The sequence below is a fragment of the Schistocerca serialis genome, chromosome 7 (assembly GCF_023864345.2).
Source record: "Schistocerca serialis cubense isolate TAMUIC-IGC-003099 chromosome 7, iqSchSeri2.2, whole genome shotgun sequence".
Classification (NCBI taxonomy): Eukaryota; Metazoa; Arthropoda; class Insecta; order Orthoptera; family Acrididae; genus Schistocerca; species Schistocerca serialis.
In genome coordinates this window covers 346,744,225-346,765,424 of record NC_064644.1, presented here as the reverse complement: position 1 = coordinate 346,765,424, position 21,200 = coordinate 346,744,225, and the positions used below count along the sequence as shown (strand labels likewise).

The following is a 21,200-nucleotide window of genomic DNA, read 5'->3' as shown; positions in this document are numbered from 1 at the left end:
AAATTTTTTATGATAGTCTGCCAACTATTCATGAACTATGTATCTTGTTGCTTTAGGTACTGCACATAATATGCTGATCAGCTTCACTGCATGGTGATTTTGGGTCATCACACTTGGGATTGGTTGAATGAAGCTTCAATCCCAATCATCAGATTATGTATTACTGATGAGAGACAGTATTTAGTCAGATCTTGATAAAATTTGAAAGTGGTGTAAAGAATGGCAGCTTGCTTTAAACGTTCATAAATGTAAAATTCTGAATTTTACAAAATGAAAAACTTGCAGTTACACTATCAATGAGTCACAATTAGAATGAGTCAACTCATACAAATGCCAAGATATAACAATTTGTTGTGATACAAAACTGAACAATCACAGAGTTCATAGTAGGCAGAAATTTAAAAATATGTTTAATGCTGTTGAACTAATAAGCATGTTGCTTTAAACCATTTAAAACACTCTAAGAAAGGTGGGAATGGTTCTTTTCATCCCTGCTGTCATGTAACCTGCTATAGCATACAGCTGCATGCATTGCATATGCAGCAGGGGCTATTCATACTGGAATGAATGGACTGAGTCTGGAAACACACAAAAATTAGGGTCTCAGGTCACAGGTCTGTATAAAGCCAGACAATGCTGACAAGCCTCATTCGACATTATGCCAAACTATCTTACACAATCAAATCAGAAAGTTTAGTTTGCGGAATGCGTACTCAATCAAAGGTGCGGAATCTCTTCGATGTAAGTCAAGTTGACGGTAAGACAGGGGCAACATGTAAATATTGTAAAATTAAATTTCATAGTGCCCTGGCATCATGATTAAAAGGACATCTTATCAGATGTGATATTTGCCCAAACATCATTAGACGGATAAACACTGAAGTATTACATTACACTATTGTCAGTGCCTTCTGGTTCTTCTCACTGTAAACAACTTACGACAGATTAACCACAATATTCTTCATCCAGGCATAAGGATACGTATCAAGCAAGTAATGGTGATACTGGCCAAATTGTTACTAGGGCTATATATGCTTTGGCTGCTCCACTACCTATGCTGAATTCCAGATATCAGTGGGATATGAAAGTGGTGACATTCGACAATGTTTTCTTATAATGTATTTTCTGTACCGAATATTTCAAGTATAGTTTACCCACAAGTTGAAGTTATGTGTCAAATCCTACTGTATTTCTATGTTTTGGACTATGGACTGTATCTAAGGCATAAAATACCTGATGCACCATTTTTGATGTGTTATTTTTCTTTATGCACACTGAAATTGGCAATCTAACCAATTGTACTAATTATACTTGCTATTAGACAGTTTAAAACCAAGGTTAAAATATTTTATCGAACATACCTTACTAGTTTTAAACATTGTCGCAGCTCTAGTAGTATATTACGCAGGTGACAGACTTCATTACCAGAATACTAGGAAAATATACTTCTTTGGTAGGTTTCTATGACAATACAGTCACTTTACAAGAGAGAGATTGCCTACACGATACTTGTGTGACACATCCTACAATGTTGCTCAAGAGTGTGGGACCCACACAAAATGGAAGTAATAGGGAATACAGAATGTGTACAAAGACAGGCAGCACAACTGGTCACAAGTTTTTTTGAACCGTCGAGGTGCTTGAACATAGACACAAAATGTCCTGAACAAGGCTAGTTACAAGTTTCTTGAAACAGCTCTAAGTGAGGCATACATGACTATACTACGACCCCATGTACTGGTCCCATAGGGATCGCAAAGATGTGATTAACTAATTACAGTGTGCACAGAATTAGGTCACTTGACATGGAGGATATTAATACCTTTCCTGAACTAAAACACACACACACACACACACACACACACACACACACACACACACAAAATCCTATTTCCTATTTGATCAACTTAACCCATTGTCATACAATTTTTTTATCAGGGGGTATACGAAGACAAGGAAAAAAAATTCCCAGATATCTCTGTTAAAAAAAAAAACTTTTTCCCGGGTGAAAATACACTTTTTCCAAAAACTTATCAATCCTTTGTTGAATGGTTAATGTTTTATACACTGGCGTAGAACTTCCCAGTACTTTAGGGCGGGGGGGGGGGGGGGGGGGGGGGGGGAGAGAAGTTTATGGAAAGACCTTTGATGTGCAGCAACATATACACTGCATATTTTTGTATTACGAAAGTATCAATTGGAATTGCACCAAACACAGCATGTTAGTTTCCGGAGTGTTGAAACCGAGATTGCTATGTCCTTTTGTAAGCCAATCATATCTCATGCCACGTCATCTTGCCGGAGGATGACAGCAGATATTCAGAGCATAGGACACTTGTTTAGTCAGCCAACAGCAGAAACACTGTTACGTAGCGCGAACACACAAAGAGGAAAAAGTTAACGGTTTACATTAATATACATACTGTAGCAACAAAAAAAGCTAAGCTTTCACATATAATGTGGATCTCTAAGATTACTAACCTATGAGAAGCTAAGCTTTCGAATGTAATATTGATCTTTTTTGCGTGTGTTATACTATAAGATATATCACACAAAAGTGCCAGTAAATTTAAAATAATGACACAAATGTTCAGTCTTTTGTGCTCGAAATTCTTCTAAATGGCTGGTCCTCAAAGTGTTCAGTTTTAAACGAGACTCAAACGCTCTGTGATTTAAGAAATTCATCCCACTTTCTCACACGTAACATAATTCATCTTGCTCAAAAGGAAATTTACTTTGAAAGTAATGCCTTTCAAAACATCATTCACAATACTATCCTGAGACTGTTAGAAATAGATTCGTTTTAGCAGTTGCCAGAGAGTGCCAGAAAAGAGGCACTATTGTGCGTGCGTAGTTGCAGTGATGTAGGAAGCCCGCGTGTTCATATGAATAAAGCATTAACAGATCTTACATTACACCATAAAAGAAACAGGACATCAGAGGATACTCCAAGAGCATTGGAATTTCGTAAACAATACTAAAATGCATAATTCGGCTAGAAGTGCACATCGGTTTGCCCAGATTCACAATGAAGTAGGTCCCATCTGATATAAAGCTTTTCAGTGTGGTTTTTGGGATGTATATTTTCTTGGAGTACCAGTACTGCACTATCTCATGTTTGGTTCTATATTATGGCATAATGCCATACGTGACAGAAGATGATAATGTGCACTTGAAATTCAGCGAACAATTGGAACTAGCCAATACTGTGGAATGAAACACTTCGTTTCAAATAAATTTATTGCCTCAGCAGAAAAGATTAACAAAGCCAAATTTCTTTAGCAACCTGACAAAAATAACTTCATTGTTTTGCAAGGCAATTACTGGTTGACTGCTCAAGACTTGGAAATAAAATCAGAAAATTGAAATTAAGAATATATTTTTGCCTTCTGCACTTATGTGAATTATTTTAATTCACTTGACAGCTGCCAGCCACAGAAAGCAGTTTTGTTTTCATTTGACATGGGAGCTGTAAATGAAGAGAAGCAGCGAAATCACTTAATGCAAACACGGGTCAGGTGGAGACTAAGCCCCTTCTCACTACAACCCATAAAACTCTGCGCATGCACAAATCTGGCAGCTAGGGTGTGCGAGAAAAAATTTTCACATTATCATCTGCCTACTTGCTGCTACTGCCGATACAGCTACACTTTAAGTAACCGGAGGCAGGAGGTGGTACTGCTCATACGCATAAGCCTGCTGGCAACTGTTCAAATGAATCTAATGTAAACAGCTGTGAAGTCACACTCATAGAAAGCAGTTTATTGTTACGAAGTCTTCACCCTAATGCCTCTGACATATTTTTCTGTTTGCAGACACTTGCGCGTACACAGTGTTTTGTTGTTGTAAATGGCGCATTTCCTTTGCAACTAAAGTTTTATTTTCTTTCTCTCTCGTTTGTGTAGCAGTATTATTCTCGAGTAGCAAGATACAGTAACATTTTTTGCTCGAGTATCAATTCTTGCCAGTCAAAATTACAAAACTTTAACAGAAAAGTAAAACAAAGAAAAATTCCCGGGTTTTCTCCCGGATGAAAAAATTCCCTGGTTTCTTCTGGATTTCCCAGTTGTCCCATGTTGTATACACCCTGTTTATTGACGTTGTGACACAGTAGTACACATATTTTTCAGCCGTTTTCCTGTCAGCCTCTGTAGCTCATACGCCAACTTCCTCAGAAGAACCATCATGTGAACTCCAATTTTCGATGATGCGATTCAGAACATGGAGAAACAAGAGACAACCTGATCTTTGAAAAACATGCATGACCAAATGACGAGCATCACTTTCTGGTCTAGACTTGGGTTTCTTCTAAAATGTCAAGGAACCTGCAATTAATTTTAGTTTGTTTTATTACTTTTAAATGTCAGTCGAAAATTATGTACTACTGTAGAACGTTATGACCAATAAATTGAACATGTTACTGCGTACTATGCTAGGGGGCATGGGTTCGATTCCCGGGAGGGGACTGGGTGTTGTGTGTCCATCATCATTTTCATCTTCATTGACACACAAGTCGTCGAAGTGGCATCAACTGAAAAGACTTGCAATAAGGCAGTTGAACCCCAAAGGGGATATCCCAGCCAATAAATGCCATACAATCATTTTATTTCATTTTAGAGCATTTGTGGAGCAACATACTATAAGCTATATTAGAGCCATCTAGCAGTCTATTTATTGTGTTTCTCTATTACACTATGAAATATAATCATACATAGTCTGTCCGAGTGTGATAAAGCTTAAAACTCTTATCTTCACACTCAAAGCAGGATTCTCCACAGTGTCTTCTGTTGTAACAGACCTTACAACTTGTAGATGGTGCTGCATCTCTGTCTGATCGAGGTATTGGGTGGGTAAATGTCCCCAGTATATTCCTTGTTGTATTAATGGATTTGTTTCTTGGCTTAAGCGTCTAAATCCTGTAATCAGGAAGTCTAAACATTTTTCAAAATTTGTTCTGTCAGGTTGAGACAAAAATCTGTGAACCACATTCTTCTTTACTGGTGTTCATCATATAGTGTACTACACTTGCACTGAGAATTGCCATGTCTAACATATAAAAATATATTTTTTTATATCCCTTCACATATCTTTTCACAAGAGGATACGATGCTAAGGTCGTGTGCATCAACTCCGTCCATTCCTCGGTTACAATCAATGATGCAATTAGATTTCAGCTTAGTCTTCCCTTTTTATGTTAACTTTATTCATTGATGCAAAAGTCAGTTTGCCTTTTTTCAGCACAGTTCTTTAACTCTGATGGCATGTACTTTCTGTTTGGTTGCATATGCCTTCCTCTCCAACAGCCTTAGAAAGAAGGTGTGAGAACTATACCAATTATCCATGTATATTGTTGTCCGTTCATCCGGTAAAGTCTCACACAAATCCAAAACAACTTCCTCACTGGCCAGGCTGCTGAATACTTTTTCTGCCTCAAGACCTGTAGAAATTTTGAAACTGTAACAGTATCGAATTTCAAATGGGCAATATTTATATATTTTTGAACTAAATATTGCCATCTTTGAAGGGTTGTATTGTACATATGACAATCTGCCCCTGAACTTCATCAGGCTCTCATCAATACAAAAATTTTTCCAGGCTTGTACACCCTCTGAAATCTGTCAATAAGAAGATATTACTCTTCTTCTTGAAAGATCTGCTGGTCTGACCTTTCTCATTTTGTCACGCTACGTATCTGCAGAATAAGTAGCAAAATGAAGATACTTTGAGATGGCTTCGAATCTCCTAAAAGGCATGGTTTTACCGACAATAGAGGTCGGCACTATTTTCTCTTCACCCAGTTATCTTCTACAGATCATTTCTGTCTTTTGGACATAAGTAGGCAGAGTGCAAAGTGGGCCTTCATCTCTTCTACTGTCACAGGAAACCAATGTGCTTTGCCAATTGTTGTTCTTTGCTCTGCATGTTTCAGCTGCAAATAAATTTATTTCCTTGACCACTGACTCCCAGAACTATGGCGTCAAAAAACTGTAGAGCTACAAGCAGTTCTGAAAGGTTTTGGCCTAGGGATCTGCAAATAACAATGTCTACCTCGCCTTCATTGGTGCTCTTGGTAATGTAATTGTTTCTCAATTGTCGAGGGAAAAATCATCTTTGTCAGCACAACCACTGTTGTCACTCACTTCTGATTCTGTGCTTTCACTTACTTCTGATTCTGTGTTTTCATTGTTTTCAGGATCTATTTCTCCATCAATCTCTCACAAATCATTTCTTCAAGAAATCAAGATATTCTTTCAGCTTGGATTTCATACGGATCAGGCCAAGAGGCACTACTGAATGTATAAAAAAAAGTGTCAACTTTGCACTGTAATATTTCGCTGCAATTGAACATTTCTAGCAGATTTAAAGGTGCTATCTTTTAACAAGCAGCCTGAACTAAAAATATAGCTGACAGTAATGCAGTACATGCCTAAGCACTGCACAACAAGGTGACTGCACAGTGGCAGCTGTACCTGTCTCTGTACATACAATGATGGGTAAATCCATCATTGTACACTAATAGGTTAATCGCAATCAATCACACCCTATTAAAACAGTAAACATAGTACCTGTTCCGAAATCTGCTAAATCCATGGACAGTGCAGAATAACAATGGCTAAAGTAAGGCATCACGGAAGTGTGATGCAGTGATCACTTAAAAAGGAGGATCAGCCAGTCACCATGGCATTAAAATCTCCTTACCATATTAGGATGCAGATCAGACATCTTACAAAAGCCCACTCCCAAGCACAATCATATTGAAATCTGCACATTATAGGCACTGCACACTGATAGGTCTTCTTGTTGAAACAGATTGTGCCTTGTTTACACAAGTGTGAATGCCCAGAAGGACTCGATCTTGGTGTCACTAGGCCACAGCTAACTGCACGACTTCCTGTCACTCTTCTTACCAGCAATTCTATTCAAATAGCAAGCAAAACGCATGAAGGGAATCACACAATGAATCACTGGATTTGCAGTGCATACTACCTGGGTTACTGTATCCTGGAATACTTACGTGCCTCTGTGCCAGCAGCAGGGCACCTCATTATTCAAACTTTGAAACCTTAGAACATAGTCATTGATATTTGTGATTTTTTTATCTACTGCATACATGCACTGTATAGCTTGAATCGCATGCAGAAAACTGGAGCAGATGAGGAAGTACTCAAACATGCCATTTCCCTCCCAACTGCACAAAAAAACCTATAAATTCCGTTAGCAAAACAAAGCTTGGGGATATCTTAACGAAAACACATAGCAGCACAGAAAGTCACCTTGTAAGGAGTACAGCTGTCTTTGACGTTAAGACTTAGCGATATTGTCCTCTTTGCCTATGGCTGGCTTCTGGAATTTTCACAGCTGAGTGTGTCTTTTCTCTGGAGGGAGCATTTTCTTGTATTTAACATCAACAATCCCCCAGTGGTACTGGTCATATGGGAAGTCAGTGTGCACAGAGTCGTCGTCGGGCTTAAGTATAGAGCGGCTGAGGTATACCAGACAAACAGCATGAAGAATCTGCTAAGAGTTGAAAGTGTTATATTGGTTTGTAGGAAAAAAGTGTTTGAGTAATTCAGTTATTTTGAGGAAAGGCACAAGGGGCTAGTTGGAAGAATTATGGCTGAAAGAGTAGTGCATTTGTTAATCAGTAACTCCGTGATCAGGTCATATTATGATTAACATAAGAAAGGCTTATCGGCAGTTTACCTGTCTGATTAATGTGGAAACACAATATGGCATTGGTTATATCAGTATGAATGTGAAACAAGCTTAACTATTAACACAAGACTGGATGAGTTTAGGCATTGTTAGTGTAAGTGGATTATGTGCTGAAACGGCAATAAAAACAAGTAATTTGACTTATACTGTTATCATCTTGAAGTGGCATTTTCCGTCCTTTAATTAACAAACTAACATCTGCAAAGTATAGGAGACATTTGTGCACATGGTCAGCGTTATTTTGTGACTTATCACATTCTCTCAGTAAAGCCACCACACAAGTCCAGTAGCCACAAAAACATATGTTACCAAACCAGAGACACAGGGGCAGACATATTAAACTTATCTCTGCGACAAGACACATTTAATATTTTATCATTGTAACATTACAGCCATATTACAACCTGCTTAAATGCACTGGTGAACACAGGTATATAACTGCAACACTCTTAAAATGTTATAAAAAGTTAAGGGAAAAACTTGTGCAGGACCACATTCTTTGTTCTAGTTCAGTAAATTTAAAGTAACTCTAGACCTCCTCAGCAAACAGCAAGCAATCTCAGTTCTTCCAAATGTGCTGAACTCTAAGTGCCATTCAAGTATGGTTGTCATTCCATCAAACATGTTTACCTACAGCTACACTTTTTTAAATGTGAATATTTTAGCCACATAGAAGCTGAAGGTTCCAGGCAGCTAACTGTTGGATGCTTCTAGCAAACTTAGCCCACTGCTTCTGTTGATAGGTTCTCTTTGAGCTTGAACAAAGCTACTCTATACATCTTGAATTGTAATTGCTAGATTATAATTAATAACAAAGTTCGTGAAATCTTTGTGGTTGTAGGGGGCAAGGTTCATCAATAGTGTTGGTATTAACCCCCTTACCAAAACATTCCTAGACAACAAACTGAAAAGATTGCTCCAGCAACCACAGAGGAAGTAGGGTGGAACTAACTGCAGATTGTGGCATTTGTTGGAATAAATTATGCCTGTCATCTGGGCTCCAAGAACATACTTTGATCACTCCAGCAACAGGTAGAGAAGGCTGAGAAGATTAGCCTCTCACAGAGCTTCAACGCTGTTCACAATTTGTAGCATTGTCTCTGGAACTGATCAATCTCCCTTTGCTTTTGAATTGAGTGAAAGGGTTGAATGAGAGAATTTGAAGGTGCTGTGACAAGCTAGACTGCAACTTCCTACTTTTGGGTCACATAACTGGAGGGTCTTCCTAAACGGATCAGAGATGAACTACCCAAAAGCTAGGTAAATAACTGTACATGAAGTGCACGAAGATCCAAATAACTGGCTCCCCTTCCCCCTGCATGCCACAGACAAGACAATTAAGATATTAGTGAATCTCTGCCAAGACATTCACAACAAACTGCCAAGGTTTGAAGCAGTCCTGATACACAGTAGAGCTCACAGAATACTAGGCACAGAAAGCTCCGGTGAATCTATGTCTATATCAAAAGGGTAGGCTAATGGGAAATGGTAGTGATGTATCTGTCCCAATAGACAAGAAACTTAAAACCACCAAGATAGAAATTGAAGCAGTGTGTGACATTATTTGGGAAAGACTTAGTTGAAGGGTGTGCATAAACTTAAAATTATGTCCTTTTATCAATTACCAGTTTCACCCCCAGATATAGGCAAAAACATCAGCTCGATAGCACATATTTAAGCTATCCTTCTCTCTTCCCTAAGGAAGGAACTATTAGCTCTGTAAGCTAGAATAGTGCTTGTACTTTTATGAGTGTTTGTTAGCAATACTGAAATTTTGCATCCTGAAGGTAAGTATTTGCCATCAATTCAGTCTCTCAGTTTTAGTTTTCTCAAGTGAATCAAAAAGTAATTTGTGTATAGTGGCAAGCTGATCTCTCAAATAAACAATCTATCAACCAGGAAACCTGAGAACACCCTAAAATCTCCTGCATATCAAATTACATGGAAGGTCATATACCACGCATAACCTCAAATTTTATTCCACATTTGTCTCATTGTTGCTCAAAATAGCTGACAGATCAGCTGGAAAACCAGTTGCTGCCCTCTCATGATAGAAAATAAATTCAATTAAAATACAGCATACTGAAACTTCTACATCACAAGCTTGACACAATGGTTGGTCCTCTTCCTACACAAGGAACACATGCATCAGTGAACTATGTCCAATCCTGACACAAATACGCAACACTTCATCATGCCTCTGTGGTTAGAAGGAATTGCACAATGGGGCTGGATGGTTAAGTTCGGTGACAAAATCTTTTTGTCTGACACTACCACCTCCCATAACCACATGGCCCAGTATTTCGTCAGCGAGTTCACTGCATATAGGAGGTATTCACAAAATCCCACTGTAGACATCATGGAGGTGTCCTTTGCTGCTGCATCTGCTAATTTATCTCCAAATTCTTACATGCCCTGGTACCCAGGGAAAAGTTACCTTCTTCCTTACATGAACTAAGTAAGGAGAGTATTCTGGACAACGTGAATGGATATGCACACTGGATAACTTTAATTGGACTCATGGAGTCTGAGCAGATGAACTTTGTAGCTCTAATGTGTCTCACCTGTGCTAATGTGTTGAAGATGTAATGTATCTCTGCATTGGAGATAGTGAATTCACTCCAGAAGTGAAAGACTGGGACTTAACATTCTATCATCAACTGAGCGAGAGCTGATATCATGCAAATCAAGATTTCAATCTCTATAAATATTTTGATCTCAATGTTATTTTTTGAACAAGTACCCCTATTTAAAAAAGAAAGAAAGAAAGAGTTGTTGGAGCTTCAGAATCACAGAGGTGGTAGCACACAGTGCAGAGAATGTGCCAACATAACTGTTGAATTGGGAGGATGGCTATGTTGTTGGCAAGTCTTCCAGACTCCTGAATGTTAAACAACATCACACACAGAATAAATGAATGAATAAATGTAACACACACGATAAACAAAGGTATAGCTTTTCCCTTTATGTTCAAATGTCTTATTGACAGCAAACTTTGAAGACGATGTGAAGCTCAAAATAATTCATGTACTAAAACATATATGTTCATTTATGCTCATGGAAACCAAAAACTTAAAGGGGTTATACTTTGCATTAAGTGCAAAAATAAATAAAAACTGGCATTTAACCTCAATGTGGATGCCTGGAAGGAGATTTGAAACCCAGTTTTCCAACACAAAGGTCCAATGTCTTATCCACACCACCACTTCTCTTGAAGCTGTTGTAACAGTATATTTGCCTCCAGCTGAGTTTTTAGTGTGGTTTGTTTCCTACAGTGCCAGGCTACATATGACTTCAATGAATTACCCTTTCAGAATCCCTTTTATGTCTCAATTAAATTTGTCTGTCATGGGAACTACCGTATATACTGTAAACTTTCACACAATGAGCAGTAATCTTCTTTTGTGGTAGCTAAAATACTCCAATAAATGTTACACAAAAAGTTCATCAGTGATCATAATGATTTTCAGTAACAAAGGTTCAGGGATAACATGTACTAAAAACTCTTCCAAACAGAAAAACTACATGTCAGTATCTTTAATATTTCTTGAGAAACATACCCTTTTAATTTACATGTCTGTGTCTCCAGAGTTAATGGATACTGTTTTTCTAACGCAATAGAAATATTTTTTGCAACAATCCATTCAAGAAGACTACATGTATCACCACCAGCACACCCTATGTTCCCATTCTGAGCACAATCAATCATCTGAAACATGTTGAAAAAAATAATATAACCTTGAAAATAAATTTTGCAAAAGTTTAAAAACAAATAGTCATTAAAATATAAATATGATATTTCAAAAACATAAAAAAATAACATATCTACTTCAACAGAAAAAATGAGAAGTTAATCAACCAACTACACTAAAATTCTCACATCTACACAAAATTTTAAAATGGGGAGGAATAAAAGGTCAGCAGTGTCTTCTGGCTTGCATCTAAAATCAACAACATATTTACAAATGTGACAAAAATTCCAGGCTTCTGTTTGTACAGAGAGAAAATATTGTTGTAAGCATGTTTGGCAAAAACAGTGAATACAAAGAATTTAGAAATATGTTAAGTGTTGCTCTGTACAAGAATGTGATGGCATGGTCATACACCAGGGTACGTTTTGTTGAAGGTCATTTGGCTCGTTATGGAAGCGTGTATGATTTTCAAGGCAACTGTACAATTGAATCACAAAGCTATGCATCTCTGTTACCATTGTCAGTTCACTGTAGATATATACAACACGTCTGATGCTCTAATACATAAACTCCTCTAATAACAAACTCTTCTGCAGACTCATCAAGAATGTTTGATACATTAAAAAAAATTGATTTCACTTTTTATTCACAATGTCCAGAAACTTTAGCCAATGGCAGTCAAATCAGTGTTTGGGGAATTTACTTGTATAGTGTAATGTGAAATTACTGTTTAATAATGTATTACGCTAGAGCATATTTAATCAAAATTGAGGCTGGACAAACAATTTCTTGTCAGGTAAGCACTATTATGCAATTACAGAAGGAGTATCATAAGACCTGTTTTATTTATTTAATGTATGGTGTATGACAGCACATGAGTTAGTTGTATACTAATGGTCTAAAACACAAACATTAAGTGTGCATACAAAAGAAAGTCCTACAAAAAGAGAAAAAGGATGGATATAAAAATACATAAAATTTATAAAACCACAAAATACACAGAACCATAACTGAAGCCAGATGTTCATACTACAGGAATATTCGACCACCTTTTCAGTTGCACACAGGGATTTGGAGTGTTCACCACTGAAAGCTGTTAATGGGCACTCTTCGGTTAAAAGTTTTACCTCCACTATAACACTCTGGAGAAATTATTTTTTTCCTCTCTATATAACAAGTTAAAATATTTACCAGTGTCTGTTCATATTATATTTAGGGTAAAAAAGATTTTGCAAGGCTCACTGAATCTCGGTGATGTGGTGGTGATGCAAGGCACATTAAGAAAAGCAGGTGGTTCCTGTTTGATTTGCACCTCTTTCCAGCGAATAATTAGGCTGAATCCATTTTCATCCCACATTGTTGCATTCTTTAGAGTATCAGAGTGAACAGAAAATCAGCTGTGCCTGTATTAAAGTACTGCTGCTGCTCTTAATGTGTATGAATAACTTAGTGAATGATGTCAAAAGCTCTCTACAATTGTTTACAGGTTATGCTTTCACTTACAGAAAAAAGTGTGTTGATACATTCTGCGTGAGTTGTACAAATTCAGAACTTAGTAATACAGGGTTGTTATAAGTAAACTTTCATTACTTGAAGGGTCCCCATGAACAACTTGTGATCTTAGGAAAATGAGACTTTGCTGAAAAATTGTAATGACATGCAGAAAAGAAATAATTAATAAATCACTGAAAGAAATACATCTGAATTTCCATCCAAGAGGGTAACATTTGATAACTGAGTACCACATTTATGTTCCAGGTTACAGTCATTGCTCAGTGTGACTACCATCTGCATCCACAATGGCAAGGAACTATACTAGAGACTGCAAGACAATTGTTCACAGCATTTTTTGAATGGCGGATCACACAAAGTTCAGTTGTCCTGACACAGCTTACGCACTGCTTGCAGATTGCACATTGCATCCATCATTCTCAGGTGTGGCAACAGTAACTTCTTCGACAATCTGTTGAGCAATTGGCCATTTGTCTCTCCCAGGAGCAATTCCCACATCACCAGTTAATCAAACTTCACATTCTTTAGCCATATATTCCTTTAATGTGTCTATACTCATAAAAAGCAGCAGCACTATTGCTCTTGTTTTGAAAAAAGAGCTTTACAAGTAAAACCCTTCTCATTTGATTCTCTGCAAGTGCAATGCACACTGATGCTTGTGTTTAAACCCTGCATCATTGTTCCAGTATCGACACCTAACAGCAAGTCATGACACACACACACACACACACACACACACACACACACACACACACACACACACACACACAACATAAATCCTGCAGCATGCAGTCTGAACATCATTCCTATAAAGCTGAGTATCCAAACAATAAATAGTTTTCCATCTATACTGGCTCAAGTAGCTGAAGTTTAACTTTAACCACCCTGTATATTAAGAAAAAATGGAAAATCCAGAATGGAATGTAACAATATTATGAAAAGGAAAGTTGCCACTCACCGTATAAGAGAGGTGATGAAGCACAACAAAAATACTGTCACAAATAAAGCTTTCGGCCAGTAAGGCCTTCGTCAAAAATAGACGAGACACACACACACACACACACACACACACACACACACTCACTCACTCACTCACGCGTGAAAACACAACTCACACACAACTGCAGTGTCAAGCAATCGAGACCAACCTGCAAGCAGCAGCTCCAGTGCATGATGGGAGTGGCGACTGGGTGGGGGTAAGGAGGAGGCTGGGGCAGGGAGGGGGAGGGATATTAGGGTAGGGGTGGTGGACAACGAAGTGCTCCAGGTTAGACAGAGGCCAGTGGAGAGGTGGGGAGCAGAGGGGGCAGGGTAGCAGAAATGGAGGGCAGTGAAAAGACTGAGTGTGATGGTTGAATGAGTGCTGTGTAGTGCTGGAATGGAACCAGAGAAGGGGCTGGATGGGAGAGGGCAATGACTAACAAAGGTTGAGGTCAGGAGGGTTGCGGGAACATAGGATATAATGCAGAGAAAGTTCCCACCTGTGCAATTCAGAAAAGCTGGTGCTGGTGTGAAGAATCCATATGGTACGGACTGTGAAGCAGTCACTGAAATGTAGGATTCATGGTTGGCAGCATGCTCAGCAACTGGGTGGTCCACTTTTTTCTTGGCCACAGTTTGTTGGTAGCCATTCATGAAGGCAGGTTGTCATGCCCACATAGAATGCAGCACAGTGGTTGCAGCGTAGCTTGTAGATCACATGACTGGCTTCACACATAGCCCTGCATTTTATGGGATGCGTGAGGTTTGTGACCGGACTGGAGTAGGCATTGGTGGTGGTGGTGGTGGTGGTGGTGGTGGTCGTGGGAGGATGTATGAGACAGGTATTACATCTAGGTCTATTACAGGGGTATGAGCCATGAGGTAAGGGGTTGGGAGCAGGTATTACCTACAAACAAATCCAGGATATGGTTATGGGCACCCGCATGGCACCATCCTATGCCAACCCATTCATGGCCATCTAGAGGAATCCTTCCTAAAAACCCAGAATCCTAAACCCCTCACCTGGTTCAGATTCACTGATGACATCTTTGCGATATGGATCGAGGGTGAGGACACCCGACCACATTCCTCCATAACCTTAACAACTTCTGCCCATTTGCTTCACCTGGTCCTACTCACCACAACAAGTCACCTTCCTAGATGTTGACCTCCAGCTCAAAGATGTCTACATCAGTACCTCCATCCATATCAAACCTACTAACCACCAGCAATACCTCCACTTCAACAGCAGCCTCCCGTTCCATACCAAGAAATTCCTTCCATAAAGCCTAGCCACCCATGGTCGTCGCATCTGCAGTGGTGAGTGGTCCCTCTCAAAATATACAGAGGGTCTCGCTGAAGCCTTCACAGACCTTAATTATCCTCCCAAGCTTGTACAAAAACAAATCTCCCGTGCCTTGTCTTTCCAGTGTCCCACCACTTCCCAAAGTCCCACTGCCCGGCCACAGAGGAGCATTCCCCTCGTAACTAAGAACCAACCAGGACTGGAGCAATTGAGTTACATTCTCAATCATGGTTTTGAGTTCCTCTCGTCGTGCTCTGAAATCAGTAATGTCCCGTCCACTATACTTCCCACCCCTCCTACACTAACTGAAGCACTGTTTTGGCAGTTCTACTAACCACACCACAGAAACATTTTAAAGTTTTAACCACTGGATAAGTAAGATTGCCACGTGATTGACATTTCATCCTGCAAAAGCCATATGTCACTTTCTGACTGCAAAACATCACAGAAATTAACAATTACATCATGACGCCCATATACCATACAGGTATGTATGCCCTGGCTTTCCTGTATACATAGGAGAGCATGTACTGCCCGAGGGTTGTTCAGTGGGTTGCCGATGCAAGTTCTTCTCGTAATGTGGGAACAGTTCATTGTTCTGTTGCAAGAAGAGTGCACTCACCAGATCTCTCATTCTTATAATGATTTAGACAACTACAAAGAGTGTCCATTGTGGTGCATACAAAGAGAGAAATGGTGAATAACAATCTGCTAGAACTGGAAATGTTGGATATTGTGTACAGAGATCTAGGATCAGAAATAGAAGAAACAGACAATGAAGAGTTGTGCTTTCAAGATGACTCACATTTATTTCCAAGTGAAAGAAAACTTGGCAGACACATGGACATCAGAATGAAACTATTGTCTTTCCACAAAGCATAAGATGACTAGCATTGAAATTCTACTGAGAATCATGGGAGGAACAGTAGCAGAAATCATAAAGCTAGACTGTCATTAATTACAATAGAAAAAAAACTGGTGTTGACAGAGTGCATCAATTCTCCATCCATTAGTCGAAAGAATGAAGAGGAAGGACAAATTATCTGTCCTCTTATGTATTACGTCAACAGTCAACAGTTTTATTTTATAAAAAGAAAAGACTGGGAGGAACATTTGCCCACTAGACTACCTAAACACAGGAGGGAAGAAACTGGATGATAAGGGAGGAGATTTTATCAGCAACAAGCAATTTCAGCCACAAAAATTGGCAGTAGTATTCCACATCATTTTCCAGAGAAGACTCTACCCTACTGCAAACACAAACTACTTGCTAGTAAAAATTTTGTTCAGACAGAAGGTAATTTGAAAAGGAAGGTCATCAAATGGTTGTGCTAGCACTCAAACAATGACTTTTGTGCCTCACTGTGTTTTAAGCACCACCATACCGAAACGCATTAGACTTTAACCACAGAAAATATGCTCACTTTCAGATACATAGTTTCCAACATTCCTGTACTGTTTTTCACTGACACCCACATTTACATCTACACTCTGTGACCCAATGTGAAGTGCACAGCCGACGTTACATCCCACTGTACCAGTTACTAGGGCTTTTTCCCATGTCATTCACATATGGAGTGCAGGAAGAATGTCTTTGTACATGCTGTAATTAATCTAATCTTGTATTCACGATCCCTATGATAGCGAGTGGTATGTAGTGGGTTGTAGTATATACCTAGAATCTTAATTTAAAGCCAGTTCTTGAAACGTTGTTAGTAAATTTTCTCAAGATACATTTAAACTATCTCCAAGAGCCTGCCTGTTCCGTTCTTTTAACATCTCCGAGACTCTGTCCCGCAAGTCAAACAAACTTGTGATCATTTGTGCTGTCCTCCTCTGTATAGGTTCAGTCTCACCAGCTAGTACTATTTGGTATAGGATGATGTGAATGCAGACAAAACAATAATTTCACCACTCAAAGGAAGGAGCACATAAAACATTCTCATGTGTTTTTCCTGAAGATATAAACCATTTATATTTTATACATTAAAATAAACTCAATGCTGTAACACACTTAGGTTTCACTTTTAGAGAGTGCAGCAACTGTTTCGTATCATATTTCTGTATTTTGCAACCTAATTAAAAACCAACCCTCAATCATGTTAGTTCACAGTCATGTGAGTAAATGGCAGTGCCAAGAATGTTCAGTCTCTGAAGGGCTGTTTTAGTGTTCCCAAATGAAATGCCAATTCAAAGTCTTCAGTGTGTCATCAAAAGGACTTAGGCAACTGTTTCAATAGGGTAAAGATGTCATGGTGAGAGTAAATGATGGTGATGTATGGGATCTTTGTTTCAATGTAATTAAAATATTTTCTGAAAACAATGCTCCAAAGCCTATAAGGATCACAAAAATTTCATTATGAACAACTCAAAAGATGAACTGGCTCTGATACCATGCGACAGTAAATATAAAAAGTTTATGTGTCTGTATAGGATATTCAGAACAAAATCAAAGTATTCTAGTGATTGGATGTCTGTGGTGATTGGATGTCTGTCTACACTAAATAATACAGAAACTAATAAAGGCTCATTATATCCATTGGGGTGAAAGCCTTTCTTGTGTGTGTGTGTGTGTGTGTGTGTGTGTGTGTGTGTGTGTGTGTGTGTGTGTGTGCGCGCGCGCGCGCGCGCGCGCGCGCGGGTGAGTTCATTTTCAAGTCTGGCCATCTTAGGCTGCACTGACAGTGCCTGATCTTAATAATAAACACCAAAGTGGCAACACATGTTTTATAAATGTTTGCAGAATGGATGTCACAATTGAAACTTGCCTCTAACCAAGCCAAAATCAAACACTATTGATACTGACTTGGTAAGAGGTACATGTGGATTGTGGCACTCATTCTGCAAACATTAATAATGCATGTGTTGCCACTTTTCAGGCACTGTCAGTGCAACCTCAGTAAGCCAAGCTTCAAAATGAACCTTACAGTTTGAAACTAGTTGCCTAATATAAATACTGCAACTGATGACAGACTCGTTAATAAATGCTTTAAGTATCTGTATTTGATGCTGAGAGATTTCCTGTGTGGATAATGCAATATCTGCAAGATGGAGCCCATAGAAAAGGATAGTGTTTCACTCTCATCAAAAATGGAAAAAGCGAACAGTTCATTGTGTAAAGAACATAAAAAGAAAGAGATAAAAGGAGCCCTATATGTTAAGTGCAACCACTGGTTGCACAAAAAATGTGCAAAAATAAACTTAAAATACAGCACTGGTGATTTTTTATGGGCTTGTCCAAACTTGGAAAAGCAGTGAATACAAAAAGTGAAATTATCAAGATACTGCTAAGTGATGTCAAGGTACTAAAAAATGAAATCTCAATTTTAAAGTAAGGAAATGATAAATTATTACAAGAAAGAGTTCCGTGTGTCCAAAAGCTGTAAAACAGAAACAATACAACATTGCATTATAGCTCCATGTAAAGAAAATAATACGTTAGTAAGAGAAAAACAGTCCAGTGAGTGTGAAAGCCTGGTAACAGAAACAAAACAATACCATGAGAACTTGCATGCATGTATTAGCAGTACTAATGATCAAAACTTTAGGTCTAATATACTAGATGTGCCCAATGAATCACTGACACACATTAATAAGCCAAAATTCAGTATATAAATATAATGGGAAGTAGGTAACACACACTAAAAAGAAAGGTAGTCACTAAAGTGTACAAAGAAATGAAAATAAATTTCCATTGATAGGCGATTCGTTAACTGAAAAATGTCATCATCCCAGGATGCAAAATAGATGTGCAACCTGAAATTAAAATATAACAGCTTAACAAGCATTATAAAAATGTGGAAACTCAAAACAGACTACTGCAGAAAATTAACTTGAGCATAAATAGTGGTGTATACTATTACATTTTGGGACAAAGTTGATAAAAAGTAACAATGAAGAAGAAATCACCAATGAGACAAGAAACTTGATTCGCTCAGTGAGAAGTGTCCATGCAGGTTCCTGGCTCATAACCAGTGGAATAATTATAATAAGATCCGTAAGTGATAAATATACCTGCAAAATAAACTGTGTCACAAAATAACAATGTGATAGGTTTGGAGCAGTGTTCACAGATCCAAATAAATTCTGAAATGGAAACTGCCTAGGAAAGGACGATCTGCATCTAAATAGAATGGTGTCTCTAACGTTAAGCAGGATGTTTACAGATGTTTGCAAAATAATAATAATAAAAAAAGAAACTAAAATGGCCTGATGAGAGTGAAAAACTGGATAAACCAGCAAAAAAAATCCAAAAATAAGTGTCATCCAAAAAAAATGATGAAGAGTAGAATATAGATCTAAAAATTGATTTTTTAAGCATCAAAGAATTGAAAAATAAGGAACTGGTATTGAATGGCTTTTCATCAGAGAATAAATTTGACCTCTCAAATTTAACTGAACACTGGCCACCGAAGACGAACTTCCAGTTTGTAACAATATTATGAGAAGGAAAATTGCCACTCACTATATAGTGGAGATGCTGAGCAGCAGATAGGCACAACAAAAAGACTCAATATCTCTGCTATATGGTGAGTGGCAACTTTCCTTCTCATAATATTGTTACATTCCATCCTGGATCTTCCAGTTTGTAAGTTAGAAAACTGTATAATCCATTAAATTTTGGGCATGCAGCCGCGCAAAAAAACAAAAAGCGCGGCTGCATGCCCGAAATTTAATGGATTATTCATTACGCCACAAGAAGTTGAAAATGCACATAGAAAACTGTAGTTTATTAAACAGTTATTGCAGAAGAGTTCGAAATAGTGATGTAGCTATCTATATTAGCAGACCAGTTGATGGTTAAGTTATGTCTAGATTATCTGAGTGAAGAATTGAATTCTGAAGCTACTGGTATTGTTATGAGCAGTATGAAGCTCATAGTCTTATCACTTCTCCCAGTGATGTTTATAGTCTATTCTTAGAAAAAAATGGACATCCTTCTATACGTGGTCACTGCGAACAGGTTTACCAACTATGACATCATAATAGGTTGTGATCTTAATTCTGATTTTGACATGCCAGCTGATACGCGCAATGTTAGTGATCTGAAAAACCTATTATGACTGTTATGACTGTTCAATCTACAGTGTGTCAACTATAGACCCACTATAGAACTAGCACACTTAGACAATGTATTTGCTAATTACAAGTGTGCCCAAGATCAATGTGATGTAACAATGTTCCCCTTTTCTGACCACAAATTAGTGTCATTAAGATATGTTAATAGGATCAAGCTCGGTCAATCTCAGTGGTGCCTTGGGCAGCTAAAAAATGGTGATCACTAGGTCAATGAGCAGTGGAAAACTTGGAAAGTTCAGGAAATCCCTTGCAGACAGAGATTAAATCTCCCAAAGAAATTATGGTAATCATTGCCTATCAAACAATGAGACAGTTAAGGTGAAGTTTGAATATTTGTTAACTCATTTCTGCAAACATTTAATGATAGTATTCCAATTAGAAGACGTAAAGTACCAGACAGAGGCTGTAAAAAGGTGTCAAGAAAGAAAAATTCTTGGTACACTAAAACACATCATGTAATGAAGATGTCAAATACACACAATAATACTAAGTCTGAAAATGCAATATTCTTGTATGTATGACAAAGAAACAATTATAAAAAAGCCGTTATTGAAGCAAAAAGTCACACAATGCCTAGTGCATTGCGAGTTCTAACAATAAATGCAGAGCTGTTTGGAATCTCGAACAGTGTTGCCAAGGAATCACATATGGTCATAATCAATCTCTCTCCACTAGAGTTTATTGATTATTTTATTAATTATGTGAAGAAAGTAAGCAAAAGCATCAGTAAACCCAATACAAGTCCTTCAGAATTCTTAGAAAAAATCATCATGGAGCAACATACAGTGAAATTCTTAATCCTAGTTCACACGACGACACTAAGTTGCACACAACTGCACTACCGGCCACTGCGCACGGGCACCGCACGTTTGCGCAACTAAGCACTTTTGGCGTGTTCCAACTTTGGCGACACT

At 38.2% G+C, this 21,200-nt stretch overlaps 1 protein-coding gene across 1 annotated transcript in view; it reads right to left on the bottom strand.

The window, feature by feature from the left end:
• Positions 1–21,200, bottom strand: part of LOC126412323 (cathepsin O-like) — a 93,331-nt gene that overhangs the window by 14,002 nt on the left and 58,129 nt on the right. Inside the window, exon 4 of the mRNA XM_050081844.1 lies at positions 11,277–11,425. Within this exon, the coding sequence (XP_049937801.1) occupies positions 11,277–11,425 (149 nt within the window). The remainder of the gene's footprint in view (positions 1–11,276; positions 11,426–21,200) is intronic.